The 24,276-nt window shown below is 36.2% G+C and overlaps 1 protein-coding gene across 5 annotated transcripts in view; it reads left to right on the top strand.

Moving 5' to 3' along the window:
• The window catches only part of UBE3D (ubiquitin protein ligase E3D), a 157,708-nt gene that overhangs the window by 34,968 nt on the left and 98,464 nt on the right, over window positions 1-24,276 (top strand). For all 5 annotated transcript variants that reach the window (XM_043593002.1, XM_043593003.1, XM_043593001.1 and 2 more), the window contains exons 6-8: window positions 8,166-8,235; window positions 9,219-9,327; window positions 12,141-12,304. In XM_043593002.1, coding sequence (XP_043448937.1) covers window positions 8,166-8,235; window positions 9,219-9,327; window positions 12,141-12,304 — 343 coding nt within the window. The remainder of the gene's footprint in view (window positions 1-8,165; window positions 8,236-9,218; window positions 9,328-12,140; window positions 12,305-24,276) is intronic.

Raw genomic sequence — 24,276 nt, 5'->3', positions numbered from 1 at the left:
GTGGATATAAAACTACAGTATAAAGTTTGTCCTTGGGTCTTTCTTAAAGAATATCAGGGCTTTTTTCTCAGTACAACTCCTCAGTCAGAATTGTTGGTTGCTAGAGATGATGAAGAAGTTTTCTTGGCTGCCATCTGCCTTAGGGCTGTATTTTGGGCTGGGGGTTGAAAGAGAACTTTTGAAATGGAAGAAAACATATTCTGAGTTTCGTGCTCTGTTCCTATTCTCTTCCCGATAATTATATTTATATAAAGTCTATGTTAAATCACTTTCAAATATAATAAAATCATGATAATTAAATTGCATTACTATTTTTTTTTAATGTTTATTCATTTTTGAAAGAGAGACAAAGTGTGAGCAGGGGGGGAGCAGAGAGAGAGAGGGAGATAGAATCTGAAGCAGGCCCTAGGATTTGAAAATGTCTGGAGAGCTACAACATGCTGCATTAGCTTTATGGATGACAAATAATTGTTTTTAATACAATTAATTAGAAATGTAAGTAAAGCTAGTGCACCTAAAGAAGGCAGATGGTAGTGTTGTTTGTTTCTTAAAATCATCAGAATCTTGTAAGTAGTTGACTTGCTCAGAGTGAACAGAAAAGAAAGCATGAGCAGTGGTAAAGGATGCCATCCCCAATGTCACTTTGGAGAATGAAAGCAAGCCCTTTAAGCAACAACTTAGGAAGTTTTAAGGTTTCCAGTCAAATTAGGCAAATTGATTTTTTTTTATAATTTTTATTTATTTTTTATTTATCTTAGAGAAAGAAGAGAGAGACAGAGTATGAGCAGAGGAGGGACAGAGAGAGAAAGAGACACAGAATCTGAAGTAGGCTCCTGGCTCTGAGCTGTCAGGAGAGATCCTGATGCAGGGCTCGAACTCAAGGAGCGTGAGATCATGACCTGAGTCGAAGTTGGCCCTCAACGAACTGAGCCACCCAGGCGCCCCGATTTTTTAATTTTTTATTCTTTTCTCTTGTCCCTGAAGCCCAGTTAAAATGTCAGTTAAGGAATAAAAAATATGTATATCCACAGAGACCATGAGAAATTGAGAGGAAGTGACAGTAATGTAAACAAGAGATATAAGCAGACATTTTTGGAAACTGTAAAGCTGAGAGGTGTGGGAACACACTTGGCAGTGTGGAGGAAGCTGCTGTCTCAGTGTCTGCAGATCATCTGAGTGAGGAGTGAGCCAGTACTCGCGGTAGAGCCTCAGAGCTGGTCAGAATTTGGAGGCAACAGGTAGCAGGGAAAGCAGTCTGAGACAAGGGGCTGGAGGAAGGATGGTTAATTCAAAAATTTTATATGGAGCTGTAAAACTCCTAAGATTCCTGTATTTGCAACTTGCTTATATCTCAAGGTAGGAGATTAGAGGACTCTTTTCTTGGAAAATGAAAGAATACCAATCAGAGAAGAGATTTGCAGATACTCTTTTAGGGGTCATTCAACAGTAAAATGAGCCTAGATCTAGCCAGCCTACAGTCAACAAGCCTTGTACCTACATGTCAGAGTTTCCTGTCAGTATTTTTTTATTTATACTTAAATATGAATGGATTGCTGAGAATCAAAAAATATTAGAGCAAACCTCCAACTAAGAGACTGAAGTAAATAATCAAGTAAACAGTATAAAGCACCAAGAAAAACAAATTAATGTATAAAACAGAAGAAAATCTTGAACAAAAATAATGTTCTTAGAGAAATGAAATATTGTCTCCATAATTCAGAGAATATAGAATTAAAGATGTGACTGCTTAAAAAAAGTAATGAAAGGACTAAAAGATAAAATTAAGGAACTATCTTATCTCCTAAATCAGAACCAAAAGTCAGATATTGAAGATTGGAAAGGAATTGTGGGAAAAAAACCATCATGTAAGTTTCCTGAGGATAGAGATACTGTCTATCTCATTTATCACTATAACCTCAGCATTAAAACAATATCTGGCACATAGTGGGTACCCAATAAATATTTATTGAATGAATGAATGAATGGAGACTTTTAGGATATTCAACATCTAACTAATAGAAATTCTAGAAAGAAAGAATATAGACAACAGAGTTTAGGAAATTATCAAAGAACAGAAATACTAAAAACACATTACAAGGCTATTTTCCAGAGCTGGGGCTTCAGTTTCTCAACTGAAGGGGCCCACTACATGTCCAGTATGATGAATGGGATGGGAGGGCAGCTACCCAAAGCTGCATCATTGAGTAATTTCTGAATACCAAGGAAGAAGTTTCCAAAGGAAAAAAAAAAAAAAACAAAAAAAAAACAACAAGTAGTGAACAAAGGGTTAGGAATTAGAATGGCATTGAACTCTTTTTTTTAGTTTATTTATTTTGAGAGAGAGAGAGCATGTGCGCAGGGGAGGGGCAGAGAGAGAGAGGCAAAGAGAGAATCCCAAGCAGGTTCTGTGCTGTCAGCAGAGCCGACATGGGACTCGATCCCATGAACAATGAGATTATGACCTGAGCCTAAATCAAGAGTCAGACACTCAACTGACTGAGCCATCCAGGTGCCCCAAGAATGGCATTGAACTCTTAATATCATTTTTGAAAGCTAGAAGACAATGAAGCAATGCCTTCATAATTTAGAAGGAAAAAATATTTTTAATCCATAATTCTGTCACAAACTATCAATCAAGTATGAAGATAACACATAGACCTCAAATGTACATTTTCCTTAGGAATGTGATACAGGGTATATCTCACCAAAACTAAGGATTTAACCTCGAGAGAGAAGACATTGGTTTTGGGAAACATTATCTAACACAGATAAGGGAGTCTCAGAGTGAGGGACACACAGCAGGCCTAGAGAGTAACAGCCTGGATTGAAACAAAAGGAGAGAAGATTGCAATAAACATGTTTTCAGTTACAAAATGAAACTGATACATTCTTTGACGTGTATGACCACATGTAACAGTCTTGAGATAAGCCATTCTATCATATGGGAAGAATTAGCTAAAGGTGCTTGGAAAACTAATCCAATGAAAAAGAAGTTATGCACTACAGGAAAGCAGAAGGTTGAACAAGAAAGGAAACATTTCCATGGTATTATAGCCATAATAACGTGAAGTTCAATAGGCAAAGGAGAAACTAGAAATTTAAGAGGGAGATTTTGGAAGCAAAAGGCTAAAGACAGGCTGAGATGATAAGCTTTTCACACAGTTCTGGCTGACTGCTAAATGCACATAATAGATGCCAGAGCATCTAATAAGAATTGAAAGCTTGGGGAGACGTGCACATTTTCCCATGCCTTTAATTTCATTTCTCAGTCGATAACACAATTGGGCAGCAGAAGGTAAAAACCTTAATGGCTTGAAGTATTTAAGCAAAACATCTCCCCAAATCTGCTGACAGCTGAACTATGAAGGTATAGTGGATACTTCCTAGGGAGCCAGGCTACATAAAATAAAACTGAGCAGAAACATTAGTGGCTACACACTGTGGGGAGACATATTTCATAGTTTGAGCCCAGGTTAGTTAATTGACTATTATACTTATCAGCCAACAATCCTTGAAAGAACAAAACAAAATCCAGGATAGCGACGGTATATTACATACAATGTCCTACTTCCATTTAGAAATTACTAGACATGCAAAGAAGCAGAAAAGAGTGATTGATACTCAAAGAAAAAACAGGACTCAATAAACAGGTGATGAGTAAGCACAAATATTCGACTTAGTAGACAAAGATGTTGAAGTAGCTGTTATAAATATGGCAAAGAGTTAAAAACCTCTTGAGTGAACTAATAGCAAATCTCAACAAATTGGAAACTTCAAAGAGAAAATCATTGGTAATTACAGAGCTCAAAAGTACAGTAAGTAAAAAATTTACTAGGTTAGCTGTACTACATATTTTAGATGGCAGAAGAAAAAAATATAATCATTGAACTTGAAGGTATATTAATAGAAATTCACCTATCCAAAGAACAGAGAGAAAAAGTTCTGAATCAAAATGATCAGGACCTCAGATATTTGTGGGACAATATCAAGTGCTTCAGTAGATGTGTAAATGGAGTCTCGGGGTGAGAAGGAAAAAAATAAGTCAGGACAAAAAAAATTGTGGAAAAAAATGGCTGAAGTCTTGGCAACTTTGGTGAAATATACTAACTTTTAGATCCAAGAATTGCAATGAAAAGTAGGGTAAACACAAAGGACACCTTGCCCAGCCACATTGTAGTCAGACTAATAGAAGCCAAAGATGAAGAGAGAATCTTGAAAGTACAAAACATCTCTTACAGGGATTTCATGATACAATTAAGGCTGACTTTTTATGGAAATATGACAGCCAGGAGACACTAAAATGAGATATTCAAATGCTGGGGGTGGGAAGAAAAACATTAAAAAAAAAAAAAACAACTGTCAACTAACAATTCTATATCAAGCAAAACTGTCCTTCAAAAAATGAAGGCAAAATAAGGGCATTTTCATATAAATAGATGGAAGTTATGCATTACTTGCAGACCTTTTCTACAAAAAATGATAAAGTTCTTCAAGCTGAAGTAAAAGATAGCAAAGGTAATTGGAATCCACAGGAAGAAATGAAGAACAAGATAAATAGAAAATATGTGGGTAAATTACCACAAAAGTAAACTCAAAAGTTAGCACAAAATTGAAGTCACCTTTTCAATACATTGTGCCAATTCTCTAAAATTAGAACTTTTATTTTGATTGCTTTGAGAAATAAAGGTATAAATTAAAGACTACACAAAAAGGGAACCTAGTAGAGTATTCTCTGCACAAAAATTGGAAGCCCTAAAGACCCATACCCTTACTGTGGAGGTGAATAAGAAGTGGAACAGCCCTGTGGAATTACAGACAGGTCCTATCATTCCTTTGGCACTTTAGGGAATTTCAAGTCTTGAACTTGGTTAGTCTGCTGTGGGCTAGCCATAACACCTTGTGCCTGCCAAAAATCAAATGCATATCACGTCCGGAGGAAAATACCTTCATTGTAAAACTCAGAATACCACAAATAATTTGTCAAGTACAGTGTTCACCATGCAACCAAAGATAAATAAACATACAAGTAGACTAGACTTTCATCAACAAGAACTAACAAAAATAGCGAACAACAGAAACAGACTTCTGTTACTGGAATTCTCAGACATAAACTGGAACAGTCATGCTTTCTATATTTATAAGAGAGGTTTGAAGGTATCCAAAGGAAAAGGCGACAACAGCAAGCATATTTGGTAAAGATCTATAATGGAATTTCTAAAAAGTATATAACTGATTTAGAATTTGGTGGAGGTTTTAATGGCAGATTAGGTACAAATTAGAGAAAGAATTAATGAATAGACAATTGAGAAGAAAAATCTGGAAGCCAGCACAGAGAGACAAGGCAAAAAATATGGGAGAAAGTAAGACATAAAACATACACTGAGAAGATCTAACATATGATTTGTTTGGTTATTTTTTATTTAAATTCCAGTTAACATGTAGTGTAATACTATTTTCAGGTGTACAATTAAATGATTCAGCACTTACATACAATATCTGGTGCTCATCACAGCAGGTACACTCCTTAATCCCCATCACTCATTTAGCCCATCCCCCTCTCCTCTGGTAACCATCAGTTTGTTCTCTATAATTAAGAGCCTGTTTCTTGGTTTTCCTTTCTTTTTTTTTTCCTTAGGATCATTTGTTTTGTTTCTTAAATTCACATGAGTCAAATCATATGGTATTTGTCTTTCTCTGACTGACTGACTTTGCTTAGCACAATACTCTCTAGCTCCATCCATGTCATTGCAAATGACAAGATTTCATTCTTTTTTATGGCTGAGTAATATTCCGTGTGTGTGTGTGTGTGTGTGTGTGTGTGTGTGTGTGTGTGTGTGTGTGTAATCATTCACCAGTCAATTGATTTGGGGGCTCTTTCCATAATTTGGCTTTTGTTGATAATGCTGCTATAAATGTTGGGTTGCATGTGCCCCTTTGAGTTAGTATTTTTGTATTCTTTGAGTAAATACCTAGTGGTCCAGTTGCTGAATCATAGGGTAATTCTGTTTTTAACTTTTTGAGGAATCTCCATACTCTAACAGCATATGTTTAATCAGACTTCTGGAAGGGAAAGAAATAGAATGGAGCATGGACAATATTTGAAGAGATAATTGCTAAGAATTTTACAAAAGTGATGAAAAACAGTCTACAAATTGAGGAGGTCCAATGAATTCTAATTAAATGGGGCCCAAGGAAGATAAATAAAAAGAAGTCTATAACTGCACATATCTGAGTGATACTGCAAACAACTAAACAAAAACCAGAACATCTTAAAAACAAAGAAAAGTGACAGATCACTCTCAAAGGAACAATAGTAATGGAAGATGGAAGACAATGGAATGAATGCCAATATGTACAAAGGTTAAAAACTGTTAACCTAGGATTTTACATGATGAAAATGTCTTGATAGGAAAGAATCAAGACAAAGATAAATATATTTTCTGACAAACACTGTAATAATTCATTTCTACTGGTTTGTTTTTTATTAAAAGAAATTCTACTTGTAGAAGAATAGAATTCTACCTGTAGAAGGTAAAAGAAAATGATCCCAGATAGAAGGTGTAAGTTCAAGAAGGTTTGGTAAAGAAAAGTGGTAAATATGTGGGAGACATTAAGTGGACGCTAACTGCATAAGGCAATAATAATAATACCTTGTAGGATTAAAATTGTAGAATTAAATTATATTTTAACAGCGGCTGGGATGAAAGGGCTCACTTCATAATGTTAAAAGGTTCATTTTTGTATCTAATAACATGACTTCAAAATAGTAAAGTGAAAATTGAACTTAAAGAAGAAATAGATAAATGCATCATGATGGCTCATGTGTTAAACTATCTATTGATTTTCTTGCCTTTTTTTGTGTATTACATTGAAAAATTGAAAACATTTTCAGACAATGTACTGAGAATGCTTTTCCATCTTATTAAAACAATTAAAAATTGTTTGGCACACCATTTTTAATGCCTGCATAGCATTCTCTTCCTTAAATGTATAATTGTTTAGCCCAACCAGTTTCAATTTTTAAACAACTTATTTTCAGTTTAATTAATGAGCTTATTTACAGATAAATTTTTATAGATATGAATATTTCTTTGAGATAAGTTCTCAGATGTTTAATGATGGTATCAAAATATATTTAAGGTCTTCGTCAAGTGGCTTTCCAGAAATCTATCGTTTGCAATTCTGACAGCAATATGTGAATAAGTGCACCCACTTCTCCATATTTTCCTCATTGCTGCATTTTATCATTTAAAAATATTTATTTGATGCTAAAGAATATCTCCTTTTAATTTGTATTCCTTCATTATTAGTAAAAATAAACATTTTTTTTCGTGGATTTTGTAAAAAATTCAGAATGGTTATGTTTATATTCATTTCTGTAAGATATTTAGTTTACTGTTTAAATTTTTCTGTAAACTAATCAGATAACCAGATTTGTTGGAAATTATACATTAGTAGACTCAGTGAGATTCTGGAAAATACTCATGTGAGGTTCACAGCATTTTTGCATGGGCTTTGGGACACCGTGATGAAAAAGCCTTTTTCAATGACTCCTAGATTTGTGACTACTCCATAGAAACGAGGAAACTAGATGACTACTTTCTACATAAGTGGACTATGACTGTGATGTGACTGAGTTTTCTACCTTCTGTGTGTGTAAACAGAGTGTCCTTGCACCAGATTCACTTGGGCCATGACCTGCTGAAATATCAAGCCCTCTCAAGTCTCAGGACTCTCTCCTTGTAGTCATCAATGCTTTCTCATCTTTTTTTTTTTTTTTTTTTTTTTTTTTTATTTATTTTTGGGACAGAGAGAGGCAGAGCATGAACGGGGGAGGGTCAGAGAGAGAGGGAGACACAGAATCGGAAACAGGCTCCAGGCTCTGAGCCATCAGCCCAGAGCCCGACGCGGGGCTCGAACTCACGGACTGCGAGATCGTGACCTGGCTGAAGTCGGACGCTTAACCGACTGCGCCACCCAGGCGCCCCAATGCTTTCTCATCTTAATTACTAAGTCATTTGGGGAAAAGTTTTACTGAATGTTAATTTTATCAGTATACATACTGAATATTCAATTTGGGATGTCATACTTAGGGACCAACATGTCCACAATAAAAATGTTAGTGCAATGGGAAGATTTTTAATTTTCTTATTTTTTGTTTCTAGAAACCACCAAGTTTTATATGACAGAGATAATTATTCAGCCATCTGAAAGAAATTTTCCCATCATACCAAGGTATAAATAGCAAATTAAGTTTATTCTGTAATTTTAAATATGGAGAATGATAGGTACAATCGATTATTTGGGAATTCATTTTTATTTATACCTCCCTATTGGGGAAAAAAATAAAAACCCTTGAGAAAGGCTTTTAGACAGTTGAAGCAAACCACACATATACAAGATTTGAGGATTCATTTATGGCTTGCTTACAAATTGGCATAAACAAATGTGCTTATATTAACATCTTCAAATTCTGAAAGCTTTTTGTGCTGCTTTCTATTTGCCAGATATCCAAGTTCTTACAACCTAATCACTAATAGGTTTTGAATAATTGTTTCTGTTTTAATTTGACTTATTTAAAATGTGAAACGTGGGTCAGTTTTCAAACAACTCCTGTGTTTTTTTTTTTTAAATGTTACTTAGCCACTAAATCCACTAGTGTTTTCTTTCTTGGAATCTTTTTAGTTTGCAAACAGAAGTTAATTATAGCATATCTTTCAATTCATTTATGGATATCTGAAAATTATGGCAATCTGATTTTAACCTTAAAATTTATCCTCCTGTAAATACTTTGATTCTGTACCTCAGCTCTGACTTTTTGAGGGGGTCCAAATGGAAATCATTGTAGATGTCTAACGTTTGGGAGGAAACATCTCGCCTTCTTTTTTAACTCACTTTTTAATGTGCTATAGCACAAGTGGAATATTAACATGTCTAATACAGTATTTTTTTTATTCAGTCAGGGAATAGTTAGGTTCAGGGTGGGAAATGTATTAAGGATTGGAGAATAGGTTATAAGAAGACTGGAGCAAACACAAATACATTAAAATATATTAAAATCCACATTAGCACAGCCTGTGAAGGAATGAGCAGCATATAGAAAAGTCTGGCTGCACATGCCTCTGCCTTTTAGGTACCCTGTGGGTATTTTTGGCTCCTCTTGCCAGTGAGAGTTATTATGAGAGGCACATTGTGAAAATTGATTTCTGTTCAAACAGGTCCCAGTTTGTACAGAGTGTTATCGCCCAGTGTCTGGTGGAACTCTCCACTGCTAGAAGCACTTTTAGATTCACTATTCAAGGTCATGACGGCAAAGTGTACATCTTGGTAAGATGTTATTTCTCCCATCTTTCTGTAGCCTGGTAATCCAGGGTCTCAGAAATTCTTTAGTCTTGCCATTCTCTTTTCTTAATTCTCAGGTCTAGAAAATAAACGATCAAATACTGAATTTGTAATATCCATTGAATTCCCAAACCAAACTCAATGACAAAAGAGCAAGTGGCTTTATGTGCTAGGTACTGGGGATATAGAGAAAAATAAAACCTGAAACCTGCTCACACCACAAAATAAAGTTTTTCACTCTAAGTTGTTAATGACTTTTCTTGGTCAGTATAACACAGTTCTGTCTCTGTCACTTTTTTCCCCCTATTGATTTTTCTGTTTTTCCTTTTTGATACTCTTATGTTTAAAATATATTCTGTTGCTCCTGTTTTTATATATATGTGTGTGTGTGGTAAGAACACTTCATGTGAGATCCACCCTCTTCATAGATTTTTAAGTGCATGCTAACAGTATTGTTAATTACGCAGATCTGTAGTACTTATTCGTCTTGCCTAACTTTATACTCTTTTCATTAGCAGTTCTCCATTTCTCCCTCCTTCCAGCCTTTGGCAGCCATCATTCTACTCTCTGCTTCTATCTGTTGGACTGTTTTAGGTTCCTTATGTAAGCGGAATCCGGCAGTACTGTCCTTCGGTGTCTGGCTTATTTTACTTGGCATACTGTCCTCAAAGTTCATCTGTGTTGTTGGATATTACAAGGTTTCCTTCTTTTTTAAGGCTGAGTAACTCATTGTATGTATGCAGCACATTTGTTTTATCCATTCATCTGTTGATGGACATTTAGATTGTTTCCGCATCTTGGCTGTTGTAAATGGTGCTGCAGTGAACACAGGGGTGCAGATACCTCTTTGAGATCCTGATGTTAACACATTGATGTTTGAGAAGGAGTGGCAAGTTTGGGATAAGAGGCCCTGCAGTTAACAGAATCCTTTCCTTCATGTACCACAAGCATCTACTATTATACTGTTGCTGTTAGAAATAATGGTCTGCAGAAAAGAATTTGGACCACTTATATGAGAATCTTAAGGCCCAAGTCTCTTTTCTGCCTCCATATCTATTTTATTCAACCAGTAAACATATATTGAACATTTCTTATTATAAAGGCACTGTTCTAGGTGTTGAGGGTAGAGCAAAAAATGCCATTAAGGAACTCTCAAGCTCATAGGGAAACATGGTAGCTGGAAGGAGGCAGGGGGTTAGGTTGTTGTTAGGTGTGGCTTCGTAGCTGGCCATCCATTATGGGGACCCCATGCTTCTCTGACTCAGATAATTTCTACCAAAACTAAAATACTTTTTGACTGAAGTTAATACTGAGTATGCCTGATAGTCATAGTCTGAAATTAGTTTTAATTTTCTTTTACTGTAAGGTTTTCAAGTTAAAACTCAGGAATAGGAACTTTTAAAATCTACTACTAATATAATATTTAAATTCAAAAACTGTCTTTGTTATAAAAGTAATACATTCTTGAAACAGACAGTGTGAAGAATGTGGCAGTGGTATTCCTCCACCTTGTCTTCTCTCCTGTCTTGCTATATCATAGTATTTGAAGGTAAAAATTATTAATTTGGTATGTGTACTTCCAACATTTCCCCCCATCCATATATGACTACATGTTCATACACTCACATTTTGCTTTTGTTTGTAAAACATACCAGAATCATACGATGAGCATTTTTCTTCAATATGTTTACTCCACACAGCAGTGTATCATAAGGATTGTTTCTTGTTAGTGTAAATGTAGATCAGCGTCTTTAAGGTCTAGAATTCCAGTGTGTGGCTGTTAAAGACAGTGCAGCAATGAAAGTGATCTTCGCATGTGTATTTTAGCACTTCTTTAGAAACAGACCTTTTTAATCTAATACGGTATTAGAATTTGTGTATTTTAAATTGATAATTATCATCCTCCAGAGAAGCTGTATTAATTTATCCCGTATAGTGAGGCATTCTTGGTACCCAGATCCCCTTTACTCAGGCTGATAGACCCATTTCCCAGCTGCTGAGAGGTATGGACTGCTAATGGCACTCAGCTGCCTCTTCTCCAGAGACTTGCCCTTATGTGACAGATGTCACCTTGTTCAGAAAGTTACCTCTTCCCACCCCTGCTCTGGTCCGCCTACTGCCATTGATTTGACCCTGTTGTGCAAAAAGAAGGGGCCTCCTGTCTGAAGGTGGGACAGATTTTGTGGGTGGGATTCTTGCTTCAGAGCTCCCCATGGGATAAGGCTGCAGCCAGACCCCTGCTGAGCTCCTCAATGAACAGCAGGCATCCAAATCCCAAAACACTCTTCTGCCAGCAGTCCAGACCCCTCTTCTGAACTGGATGGTGCCATCTTGTTGTACTTGCAAATCTGATAAGTGGAAAAGGGTGGCAGATGATTTTCACATTTCCTTATTACTAGTTATATTAACATTTTTATATGTTTATCACTTATTCCTTCTGTTAATTCTGTACATATTCTTTGCCTTTATTTCTGTTGGGCTGTTTTTGCCCCCTTATTGTTTCCTGGGAGCTGTATATATTATAGATAATACCTTTGTTATATACTATTAAATAGTTTCTCCTAGTTGGTTGTCTCTCTCTCTTTTTTCTTTTTTTAACTTTTATAATCTCAGTGACTCTACCAGATGTTATACTTTGAAAGACTTACCGTACTTAAAAATTGTATACATGGTTCTCCTGTATTATTTTCTGGTATTTTATAGTTTTATTTGTGTTTTGTTTTTTAGTGATGGTATGAAATATGATAATGAGTGATAATGATATCCTTATACTTGGACTTTTCTCTCCGTATCTTTAGCTATGGCTTTTAAACTCAGACAGTTTGGTGATTGAATCTTTGGGAAGTTCCAGAGGTATCACAAAATTCCCTCTGTTGGAAGACATCTTAAAGGCAGATTCCAGTTCTGCCTGGAATGCTGTCAAGGTCCTCTACCAGCCATGTGTCAAAAGCAGGAATGAAAAGTAAGTTGTGTGTTTGTTTTCTCATTCTACATTGTTTAGTTTCTTTTGCCATGTGGTGTTGAGAAATTAATGAATTAAATGGTACTATGCCACTTCCCTATTTGAAGCTTCTAGGAGTTGTACTGCTAAATGTTATGCTTTCAAGTAGATTGAATTATTACAGATGATTCATGCTAATGTGTACAAAGCTTGCTTTTACTGAAAATAATTGGTCTTTTTCTTGTAATCTCAGCTGTCTATGCATATGGCTGTAGTACTTAATCAGGCATCAAAAGCTATGAATATTTACTGATAAGCACTTTCCAGGCATTGGGGATGCAATGGTGAAAAAAACCTAGTCCTTTCTTCCTGGGATTGTCATTCTAATGGGGGGAAGGCAGACCATAAACAAAAGAGGCATAACACCATGGACCAATGTGGCCTTGTGACTTGTGGCTACTGCTAAAGAGTCAGGCACTCATCTGAGGGCTTCTAGCTCATTTAAGCCTAACAACAACCCTGTGGGGTAGGTACTATTATCACAAAATACAGGTGTTAAATTACTCTCCTGAAATACAAAGCAAGGTAAAGTAGTTGGGGAGGAGTAGGATGGGTGTAGGAGGTTGTCATTTTATGTTGAAAAGTCAAGGATGTTTCCTAAGACGATATTTAAGTGGAAAACTTGAAGGAGTGAGCTTTATCTGAGAGAGCAGTGTTCCTGGCAGAGAGAACAGATTGAAGTTTATACTTGTCCTGTACTCTCCAATGGGTTTGATCAAATTTGTACTAAGAACAGAAAGATGCCAGTTGTTTTCTAGGAAGTAAATACGAAATTTTGAAAAATTGCTCAACTTTTTTTTTTTTTTTTTTTGGATTATATAAGCAGTACCAGTCATAAAATATTTAAACAGTTGAGACATACATAAAGTAAAATGTGAAAGTTCTCCATCATGCCCCTTTCTGGAAGGAAAAAGTATGTTGTATATTCTTCAATTCCTTTTTCTATTTATTTTTCATCTTAACATAATTTGGAAGATACATGTGTATTTTTTACACTTAAAAAGAAAGCAACACTGTGTCCTGGGAGATTCTTTACAAGTCAGTGCTTTGCATTTTATGTAATGGGTGTACTATAAATAATTTAACTGTTTTTCTGTTGATAGATACTTGGGTTATTACCATTTTGCTGCTATAAGTAACATTTCATTGTGTGTCGTTACACAAATTTGGTTTGTAATTATGTGTACTTTTTTTATGAGGGATTTCTAGAAGTAGAATTGCTGAAGCAATGGTACAACATTTAAAATTTTGATAGATAATACTAGTTACTTTGTAAAAAGGCATTGCAAATTTATATTCCTACCTGAAGTTTCTATAAATGCCCATTTTTCTGTAACGTCACCCAAACTGCCATTTAGATTTTTGTCCATCTGATGCCAGTCTAAATGAAACAGGTCAGATATAGATCCTTTTGTTGTTTTGAGGTATGATCAGAGACTCTGGCTTATGCTTTGATGTTTTGGGCACTTTGGTGTGTGTATGTATGTGTGCATGTGTATGGCCTAATACATAGTTACCTTTTAAGCTCTTTGTTGCTTGTATTCTACATTTACTTCTGTGTTTGTGTGTGCCTTTATAGATTTATGTGGATTTATGTGGTGAAGCTTGTTAAAATCTTTTATGTTTTTTATTTATTTGAAATGTGGACTTTTGAGAAGGATGTGTTAAATCACACTATGATTATGAATAAGTTATTTTCTTCTGATTTTGATATCAGTTTTTGCATTGTATATTTTGAAGCTATGTTATTAGGTACATAAATATTTGTGCCATGACAACTTGACTAATTGCATATTTTATCCAGAAGAGATTTTTGCTGTCCTTCTATGTAATGCTATTTCCACTTAATTCCAATTTGCCTGATGTTAATATTGTTATATTTACTTTCCTTTTTTTTTAATTGCTAATTTGTTATATAGTAGTCCCTTCTTACCTGCAGTAAGAGAAAAGACTTTTCCTTAATAAGGTTTTGCATTTCTTCTTTTCTCCCTGTCTCCTGAACTCTGTCCTCTATGTTGAGATCATGTATGATTCTGGTGATTGTGGCAGTTTCTTAGGGAAGTATCAAGCCACTGCCCTGACCTGACCTATTTGCTTCCCTCTTTTTTTTTCTTTTTAATATATTTTTAAACTTTATTTATTTTGAGAGAGACAGAGGGGAGGGGTAGAGAGAGAGGGAGAAAGAGAGAGAATCCCAAACAGGCTCCTCACTGTCAGCACAGAGCCTGACACAGAGCCTGAACTCACAAAACTGCAAGATCATGACCTGAGCTGAAATCAAGAGTTGGATGCCTAACCAACTGAGCCGCCCAGGCTCCCCTTGCTTCCCTCTTATGTATCATGGCCATAAGTGGTTTTATATTTTTATTGTATAAGTTCATTTCCATAAAAATATTTGATGTTTTAAAAATAGTTACAAATAGTACTGTATAGTATATATCTTTTTATTTTGGTTTTTGGTTTGGTTTTTCACTTACTAGTCTTTGTTTCATTGATTTGATGAAATCCGCTCTTTTATGTACTGTTAAAGTTGAACTGTAGTCAATCCTTGAGTATCTGAAAATCTCTTATATGTTATCTCTCTGAAAACCTATAGGATTTCTCTTTATCATTGTTTTTCTAAGATTTCATACAGATGTATCTAAATGTGTTTATTCAAAATGTTCTCTTATGTCACAATCTGTTCTGTCTTACAAATGAATTGTTCTCTCAGTATCTGTGATACCAATAATGATACTTCAAGTCTTCTGTTCTCTCTGTTAACTCTTTTCTTTGGGTGTTAATTCTCCTCTCTTTGAAAACGTTCCTTGTGTTCCTAACTTTGCTTTACGGTGTTACTTTCCGCACATGTTTGATAATTCCACTAGAATTCATGTGCTAGGATGTATACTCCTTGTGAACCAGGACCTTGTGCGTCTTGCTCCTTACTACATCTAGGTGAGTTCTTGTAGAAGTTCTCAGTATAGAAAATTTGTGGTCACATTTAACAAAACATTTGTCAAATGAATGGTACATCATTTTCTGCTTATTTTTATATTTGATAATTGCTGTTCCTCTGTTGGTAACTGCCTTTATGGATTTGTGAAAGAGAACTCTAAGGATATACCAGTTTGGTTGTGACAGTTTGTCTTTTGACAACTTTTGGGTGCTAAGAAAAAGGAAGCAGTGGTAGACTAAGTTACTGTGATGAACCTTATATTCATTATCATGAAGAATCTTTACACTGCCTGTTTTGAGTTGTGTGACAGAGATTTCGATGCACTGTCTCATTATTTCGCTCATTCCTAACAAATTACCATGACACTGGAAATACAATGACTATAGTCAGTTGTGTTCTGTATTTGATTAGTGGACTTTTTTTTTCCTTTATTAACTTTGTATGTCATGTCTTAGGGATATAATAAATGAGTTTGATGACTTCAGTTTGCCTGTTGTGTATAACTGCTTTTGTTTTCTTCTTCTACTGTTTGATTCTTTATCCCCCAAAGGTAGGAGGGGAACTTCACAAGTTGGGTAAGCATTCTGCTAGTTACTTGCTTTTGTCTTTCAAGGACGTTGTCTTTTAAGAGACATTAGTTTCTTTCTTTGGGGGCATTACTGAGCAAACCGTAGATTCCCTGGCATATTTTTGGCATGTGGGGTGGTGCATTAACTATTTTAGTCCAATTGGTTGCAATTTTTTTTTTTTTTTAGTGGAAGTGTGGATTGCCAGATGGCAGTCTAAAAGAGGAAAATAGCAAATGTAACTATGGTTTTAGTTCCTTGAGGACACACACAAAAAGTGGCAAGTAACATATTTAGAATGTTCTTTCTTTCTAGCAATAGGACACACATGTCTCTTGACATTTTGAAGTCTATTGTTTTTATCCCTGTAGCCCTTGCCCACAAGTATCTTACAGCTTATATTGTTTAGTTTGTATATCAAAATTTAGATCATAAATATTAACTTTTTAGCTTTGGACCACCCTATATTAACTACTTCTGCAGTTTGTGCTAAATCATCAATTCATCCATGGCCTCCTATTTTCTAGAATGGGAGTCATTTTGCCCCTAAGGGGATATTTGGCAATGTCTGGGACATTTTTGGTTGTCACAACTTGAGGGGCTACTAGAATCTAGTAGGTAAAGGCTAGGATGCTCTTAAACATCCTACAATGCCTCAGAGAGCCTCAACAACAAAGAATGATCCAGCCCCAAATGTTAGTAGTGCCAACGTTGAAAAACCCTGTTGTGGATTATCTCCTGAAACCCAGCTGTGTCTACCTTTTCCCTCTGGGTGGCACAGCCCACTAGTTTCTGGACATTTTTTTTAGGCCAGCAAATAAGAGAAATTTTACTGCAGCGTGAGCCCAAACCTCTATAATCCCACACGTTAAGTTAGTTAGAGTAAAAAGGATAAGTACAAACCTAACATAAATGTTTATTGTTATACTTCCCTCATTTTCTTTAGGGAAATGTGAAAACTAGATTTATTTTTAATTAACAATGATGAAGAATTTTATAGGTTTTAAGTCCTTTGTTCTTATGTCTGTAAGAGAAAAGAATTTAGGGAATGTAATCACTAAGTGCAAAGAAGTGGGCTTTTTTTAAAAGCTAAATTGAATTATCTTCATTGTTTTAAGTCATGAGTCCTATTATTGGTAGTGGATCTTCCCACATTTTCCCACATTTTCCAAAATGAGATCGCCAGAGCTTTTTTATTTTGCAGCTGAAAACTCTATACCCATTAGACAATTCTTTCTCCCTCTACCCCCCAGCCCCTGGTAACCACTATTCTATTTTAGTATTAAAATAAAGTAGAAAATAAAATAAATAAAATAAAATAAAATAAAATAAAATAAAATAAAATAAAATAAAATAAAATAAAATAAAATAAATAAAAATAATTTTAAAAAATAAATTTTAAAAAATAATAAAATAAAAAAATAAAATAAAATAGAGTGTGTTAGTCTGCTACGCCTGTCATAACAAAGTGCCAAAGACTGGATGACTTAAAAACCAGAAACTTATTTTCTCAAAGGCTCTGGTGACTAGAAGTCCAGGATCAAGGTGCCGTCAGGATGGTTTCTGGTATGGCCTCTCACACGGGCTTGTAGACAACCTCCCTCTCACTGTGTGCACTGCGCATGACCCCTTCCGTTTGTGAGAACAAAGAGAAAGATGAGAGGGGGTGGAGATGGAAGAAGTTCTTGCTTCTCTTCCTCTTCTGATAAGGACAGCAGTTCTATCTGATTAGAGCCCCATTCTTATGACCTCAGTCAACTTAAGTACTCCTTGAAAGGCCCTGTCTCCAAATACAGTCCCATTGGGGGTTAGAGCCCTAACTGTTCATATTCAACATGTGAATTTGTGGAGAACACAATTCAGTTCATAATACTGACCACTTTAGATATTTCATATATGTGGAATCATGGAGTATTGTCTTTTTGTGACTAGTTTATTTCACTTACCATAACGTCGTTAAGGTGGTTCATCTATGTTGTAGCATGTAACAAGATTGCCTTTCTTTTTGAAGTTGAGTATTATTCCATTGAATGCTTTTTGATGATCCATTCATTGCTCAGTGGACATTTGGATTGCTTCTTGTGCATTTTGAACAGTCCGGCAGTGACCTTGGTGTGCAAATATCTCTTGGAGACCCTGCTTTCAATTCTTTTGGATATATACCAGAGATGGGACTGCTGGATTGAATGGTAGTTCTGTTTTTAATTTTTTGAGGAACCTCCATACTGTTTTCCATGGTAGTTGCAGCATTTTACATTCCCACTAACAGTGGTTCTAATTTCTCCACATTCTTACCAACACATTATTTTCTGTTTCTGGTTTTTTGTTATTTTTAAGATTTTGTTTTTAAGTAATATTTACACACAACACAGGGCTTGAACTCACAACCCCAAGATCAAGAATTGCATGCTCCACCGACTGAGCCAGCCAGGTGCCCCTGTTTTCTGGTTTTTTAATAGTAGCCGTCCACATGGCTGTGAGGTGGTATCTTATTGTGGTTTTGATTGGCATTTCTCTGATGATTAGTGATATTGAGCATCTTTTCATATACTTGTTGGCCATTTTTATATCTCTGGAGAAATGTCTGTTCAAGTTCTTTACCCATTTTTTTAATCAGGTTACTTGATTTTTTTGTTGTTGAATTGTTGGAGTTAATATATTCTGATATTAACTCTTTATTTGACATGTGGCCTGCAAATATTTTTTCTCATTCCATTGCATTTTTTAAGTTTACTTATTTATTTTGAGAGTTCGGGGGGGGGGGGGGCGGGTGCAGAGAGAGAGGGACAGAGAGAATCCTAAATAGGCTCCACGCTCAGCACAGAGCACGACATGGGGCTTGATCTCACAACTGCAAGATCATGACCTGAACCAATATGAAGAGTCAGATGCTTAACTGACCAAGGCATCCAGGCGCCCCGAGGTCACTTTTTTTATTGCATCTATTGATTGTGTCTTTTGATGCACAAAAGTTTTTAAGTTTAATGTAATTCCATTTAGTTTTACTTTGTTCCCTGTGTTTTCTGTGTCACTTTCATAAAATCATTGCTAAAGTATGGTTAATTGAGGTGCTCATACCTGATGTGTCAGAGACTATCATTGCCTGAGATAAAATTAGGTGATTTTTAGGAGATTTAGAGGCCTTTGTCCTTTTTGATTGATGAAAACATAAACCAAATGTTAATTTATGCTAATTTTATATCTAGCAGAATATATAAGACCTGTTACTTAAAAATTACATAACCTACTAGAACACTTGACATGAATTTATTTGGATAGTGTGTGAATATGATGCTAAAATGAGTGAATGAACAAGTAAGTGAATGAATTGATAAGTGTGTTACCAACTCCTAAAAAGCACTTTATTAAACCATTTCTATGTCTTCTATGTCTCCACATAGAAGTCACAAGGTGATATTGTCAGTGCACTCTAATTAGGGGCATTCCTTTTGTAGAGTAGGATTAATTTAAACTTCAGATGTGAATGTCCAAGTCTTATATTTTATAAATGAGGAAACTGAGGTGCAGTAAGAGAAATAATTAGTCACTTTATTAGTTGGTAATAGAGCCAGAATTTGAGCCAGGTTGTCCTGATTCCAAATTCAGTTATTTTTCATTATATCATGTAGAGTCCCTCACCATAAAATTTTAGGAGATTTGAAAATGTCACTATAAATGTATGTTCTTCCTCAAGAACAATTCCTTTGATAGTTTAGAATGTGTCAGCATTTTGATTACTCCCCAAAATATACTGCTTACTATACTATATTCAGTAAATATTTATGCATCTTAATATATAACATCAGCAGTGGAAACTTCTGATTTATACCCTGTCCATATCTGATCTTCTAAATCAGAATTGAAGGATACAAATGTGATTTTTTTCAGAAGTCCATTGCCTTAGCTTCTTAGAACAGGAATCCATTAAAAGGAAATTAACCTAAAAATACATAAAAGTTATCAAATACCTCTGGGAAAATAGAAATGCTTCTTTGGCAAGTACTTTTCACACATTTGTCACCACTGCTATTATCACCTAGACTTACTCACCTAGAAATTGTTCTACATTATGAAGCAAGTGGAGCACAAGCTTCTTTAATTTGTAATTGGAAAAATCCCTCCTGTGACTGGACTGTGTAAGTACAGTGGTCTAAATTCAAACTTTTTTATTTGGAATTCTTATCCATGAATTATAATCATTAAAGAAGATACAGGAAATAAGACCAGGACATATAATAAGAGAGAGCTTTTTCCCTAGAGATACCAGTCAAAGCAGGTTTTCCTATGAAAAGCATTCCATCTCTTGGAACTGCTTTCTGGAAAGAATCTGCTTTCCTTCTTCTGAGAAAAGAATGTGAGACAAGTATAATCGTGATCTGTGGGGGTAAAAAGGGAGAGGGGACTGGGATTGGCTAAAACATGAAGAATGTGTATATGAAATTGTTTCTTCACTTTCCTGTGTTTTCTATTCATGTGTTAGGTATTTTTATGAATCAGACCTGGAGTAATTGCCTTCACTTTTCACATCAGAAGGGTTTGGGTTTTTCTTTCCTCTTTTTTTATTACCTCCTACTATACTTGGTATTATATGTGATTCCAAAGCAGGAGACCAAAGATTAGTGCCATAAAGGAATTTACAGTAAAGTTAAGGCAACATGGTAAACGTACACAGAAAAATTATTTGAAAAGAACAAAATCTACATTTATGTTGAGGAAAGGATTTTCATGGAAAAATCATATTCATTAGCTGATCAAAGAAAATGGAAAAAAGAGAAGTACTGTCCTCCACTCCACCCCCGCCTCAGTAAAAGCTGAGAAGGACTGGGCAGGGGAAGCATGCATGTTTCTATGTAGAAACTGCCAGTAGGCTGCTCCTGTTGCAGTGGCAGAGAGGGGTTGGGGGGGAGTGGGGAGGTGGCAGTCATCTGCCCACAGAGATGCTCCCATGTATCGGTCTGGCATATGAGGTTCTCCTCAAAACTTTTGTTTGAAGAAAGATTTCCACAGCTGATACAAAAATGCTTGAGAACCACCATTCTCTGTGCTATGCCTTTCACCAGACAAGGTTTGAATTCACTGGGTCATGACACAGTTACTGCTTTAAAAAGAGTGACCACACTGAGATAGTTCTAATTGACTGAATGGTCTTCCTCTTATCAAGCTGAGCTCTGTCTGCCAGAAGCTTTCATCCAGAGCTACCAAAAATTAATCTGTTGATTCTTGAATATGACATCTCTTCACATATTAAGATAATCTAACATTTGGTCCTAGAGTTTTTCTTACCAGCCTCAAATGAATGGTTTCAAGCTTCCCTTTCCTTTTGCAGTCTTTTTTTCCCCACTTGGTCCCCTTTTCTATTACCATCTTGACTGCCCATAAGAAGATGTTGCCCCAGCATCCTATCAGCTTTACATAGGGTGAATCAGAGAAAAGCAAGCTGGAGCTAGGGATTCGTTTTCCAGGGCTATTTTAGGTAATTTAGATATAAAGGGAAGAAGGCATTTACAGTGGTCCCAAACAAAAGTGACTTGATTTCAAGAACCCATTGAATTTGGACATTTAGCAGAAAAGTTTTCAACCTCAAGTGTTGTAGATGGTCATTCATTTGTTGATTCAGCATAGTTATTAAATGCATACTACTGTGCTAGATACTAGAAATACAAAATTGAGCTAAAAGAGATCTGATTCCTTGCATTGTAGACCTTAGTGGAGTCTACTGGGAAAGACAAATAAATGCAAAATAGCAATACAATCAGTACTATGAAAAAGAGCTAGATAGTGTTAAGAGAGCAAATCATAGAGAGACCAACCAAGTCGCAATGGGATTCCAGGAAGAACTTATGCTTAACTGCTGTCTGAAAGATGAGAAGCAGGAGACTGTGTGAAGAGTCTCTGGGCAAGGGAGAAAGCTATATAAAAGGCCAGTGGTGAGAACGAGCACAGTGAAGACAAGAGCTGGGAAGAAGACCCAGGTGGCTACTCTGGAATAGAGTGAGGAACAGGAAAAGGGTAGGGAGGAGGCAGGCCAACTCAGGATGTTAAAGGCATTTTTAAAGAGCTTTGTCTTTGTGTTTATCCTAAGAACAATAAGAATCTATTAAATGTTTTGTCTAAAGAGAAGGGTGAGTTTATGCTTCCAAAAGTGTATTCTGGCCACCAACCAGGGAACAGATGGTTATGGTAGATCACATAGGAGGCTGTTGCAAAAGCCCAAGAGAAATGACTATAGTGGGTGACAGTAGCTAAGATAGATTGGAGAGATAGTAATATTGCAGTGTTTGTGATTGATTGAATTTGGAACCAAACCATTATTTATTGGGATAGATAATGTTGGAAGAAGATCAAGTTTGGGAGAAGATCATGAGGATCAGTTTTATATGTATTGAGTTTGAGTTACATTTGAGTCATTCAAGAGGAAATAGCAAACAAAGTTAATATGCAGACCTGGAGTTCTGATGCAGGCTTTGGGCTGGGTTTTTAAATTTGTGAGTCATCTGCATATTGGTCATAATTGAAGCCAAGGGCAGGGGTGGGATTGTTTAGGAAGAGAGGTGGAAGGACTGAGCTGTGAAGAACTACCACATTTATGGGCCGGATAAAGGAGGGTGAGCCTGGAGAGGAAATGGAGGAGCAACCAGAGGGCTAGGAGGAAATTTTCATAGAGGCTGAGGGAAGAAGAAAGTACTTTAAGAAGAAATAAGTGGTCAGATCCTGCTGAGAGGTCAGATAAGATGTTGGATATAAAACATGTATTGGATTTAGATTGAAAAAGTCATCATGACCTTAGCAGGAATTGTTTTGTCAGGTGACAGAGCTGGGAGCTATATTGGAATGGGGGAGCAGTGAGTGGCAGCTGATGTGACAGAGACACGTATGGACAACTGTTTTGAGAAGTTTGGCTTTGAAGGGAAGGAGAGATCTGAGGGGATGGGAAGCTGATGAAGCCAGGCAGGTGGGGTTAGATCCTCTTGAGCCAATTTAAAAGCCAAGAGAAAGGATCTTGTTAAGAGGAAGAGGTTGATTACACATGAGAAAGAAGTGGTGATTGATTTTGACAGGATAGGAGGGGCTGGTATCTCAAACTAGCCTTGGGAGTAGGGATAATTTCCTTTCTGTTACAGGAGGGAAGGTCAAAATTGGAGTGGATGGAACAGGTTTGCATACTAGGTTTTGGGAAGATAAGGGACTTGGTCCTCTATGGCATCTATTTTATCTATAAAATAGGAGTGGTGTAGGGAGAGGCATAAGAGGGAAAGGGATGGTGTAGTGGACTGTTGGAGGTTTGAGGAGAATGGATAAGATTCAAAATGGTCATTTGGAGAGGAGGTGAGTGAGATAACTAGAGATGTGTGGGAGTGGTTGGTGGTGTTCATTGCCTGTTGAGGGTTCCAATTGTGAATTTATAGTGTGACTTTTTCCAGCATATCATTTACCTAAATGTAAGTACAGAGAAAGCGCAATTGGGTTCAGCAGGGTTCAAGTTTTATTGTCTCAGTGCAAAGAGTATTGTGTTAATTTTGTGCTATTAAAATGATGAACTACAGAATCTCTGTGACCTGTTTGAATGAAGACTGAGAGTTGGAAGGGGGCCTTGGCTTCTCATCATCTGAAATGTATTTAGCTATGGTAGAGGAGAAACTTACTTTTAATTGTATAGCTAAAGCTTCTCAAATGTTATTTTAAAAATATCTGATTACTGGTGGGAAATGATCTCTTTAAAACATATTAAGGAAAACTGTAGTATTTTAAATGGAGCTTTAAGCACTTATTTAAATATATGCTCTGAGTTAAATTTTCTCCAACCTATTCCATGTGTTTTTGTAGTCCTATCTTATAAGGAAGTTCAATGTGGCTTAATGTAGGATAATGAGTATAAAAGAAAAGGGCAGTATCTTCCATATCTGCCAGAATAGTTTGACATTTGTCATCTAAAACAACAGCAGTAGTCCTGATTGGCTCTGCTTTTGTTCTTGACAGTGAGTGTAAAATAAACCTTGGATTCTAAGGTCAGCTGGAGTCAGTTTCTTTCAGTAGAACATGGGTTGTTTTTTTTTTTTTAATCCAGGTGGCTGCACAAGCCCTCAAGGCATTGAGGTGCTTGCACCTCTATTGGAAACAAAATACATTGAACATGACATTATTGGCCTCTCCAGTGTTAAGGCCAGCTGCTGTCGTAACATCTACCAGGAGAGTAAGTGCTTGTCTCAGGGACCTAGGCTGGGCTTCCGGCCAAGGGCCTCCAGTAATACTGCTGGTCTCCATGGGATGCCCTCTGCATTATTGCACCATAGCAACTGCCAGAACCTTACCCTGCCATTTTCTCTCTAATGTTAGAGGAAAATTTTCTCCCTACCTTAAAAAAATTAATCACTTGTAATTCCCCAGGTAAATAATGTAGGCATTCTTCTTGTACAATAAATTCAACATCT

Source organism: Prionailurus bengalensis, chromosome B2, assembly GCF_016509475.1.
Source record: "Prionailurus bengalensis isolate Pbe53 chromosome B2, Fcat_Pben_1.1_paternal_pri, whole genome shotgun sequence".
NCBI lineage: Eukaryota > Metazoa > Chordata > Mammalia > Carnivora > Felidae > Prionailurus > Prionailurus bengalensis.
Note: the sequence above shows the minus strand (reverse complement) of the source record. Positions and strands in the feature narration are given on the sequence as shown.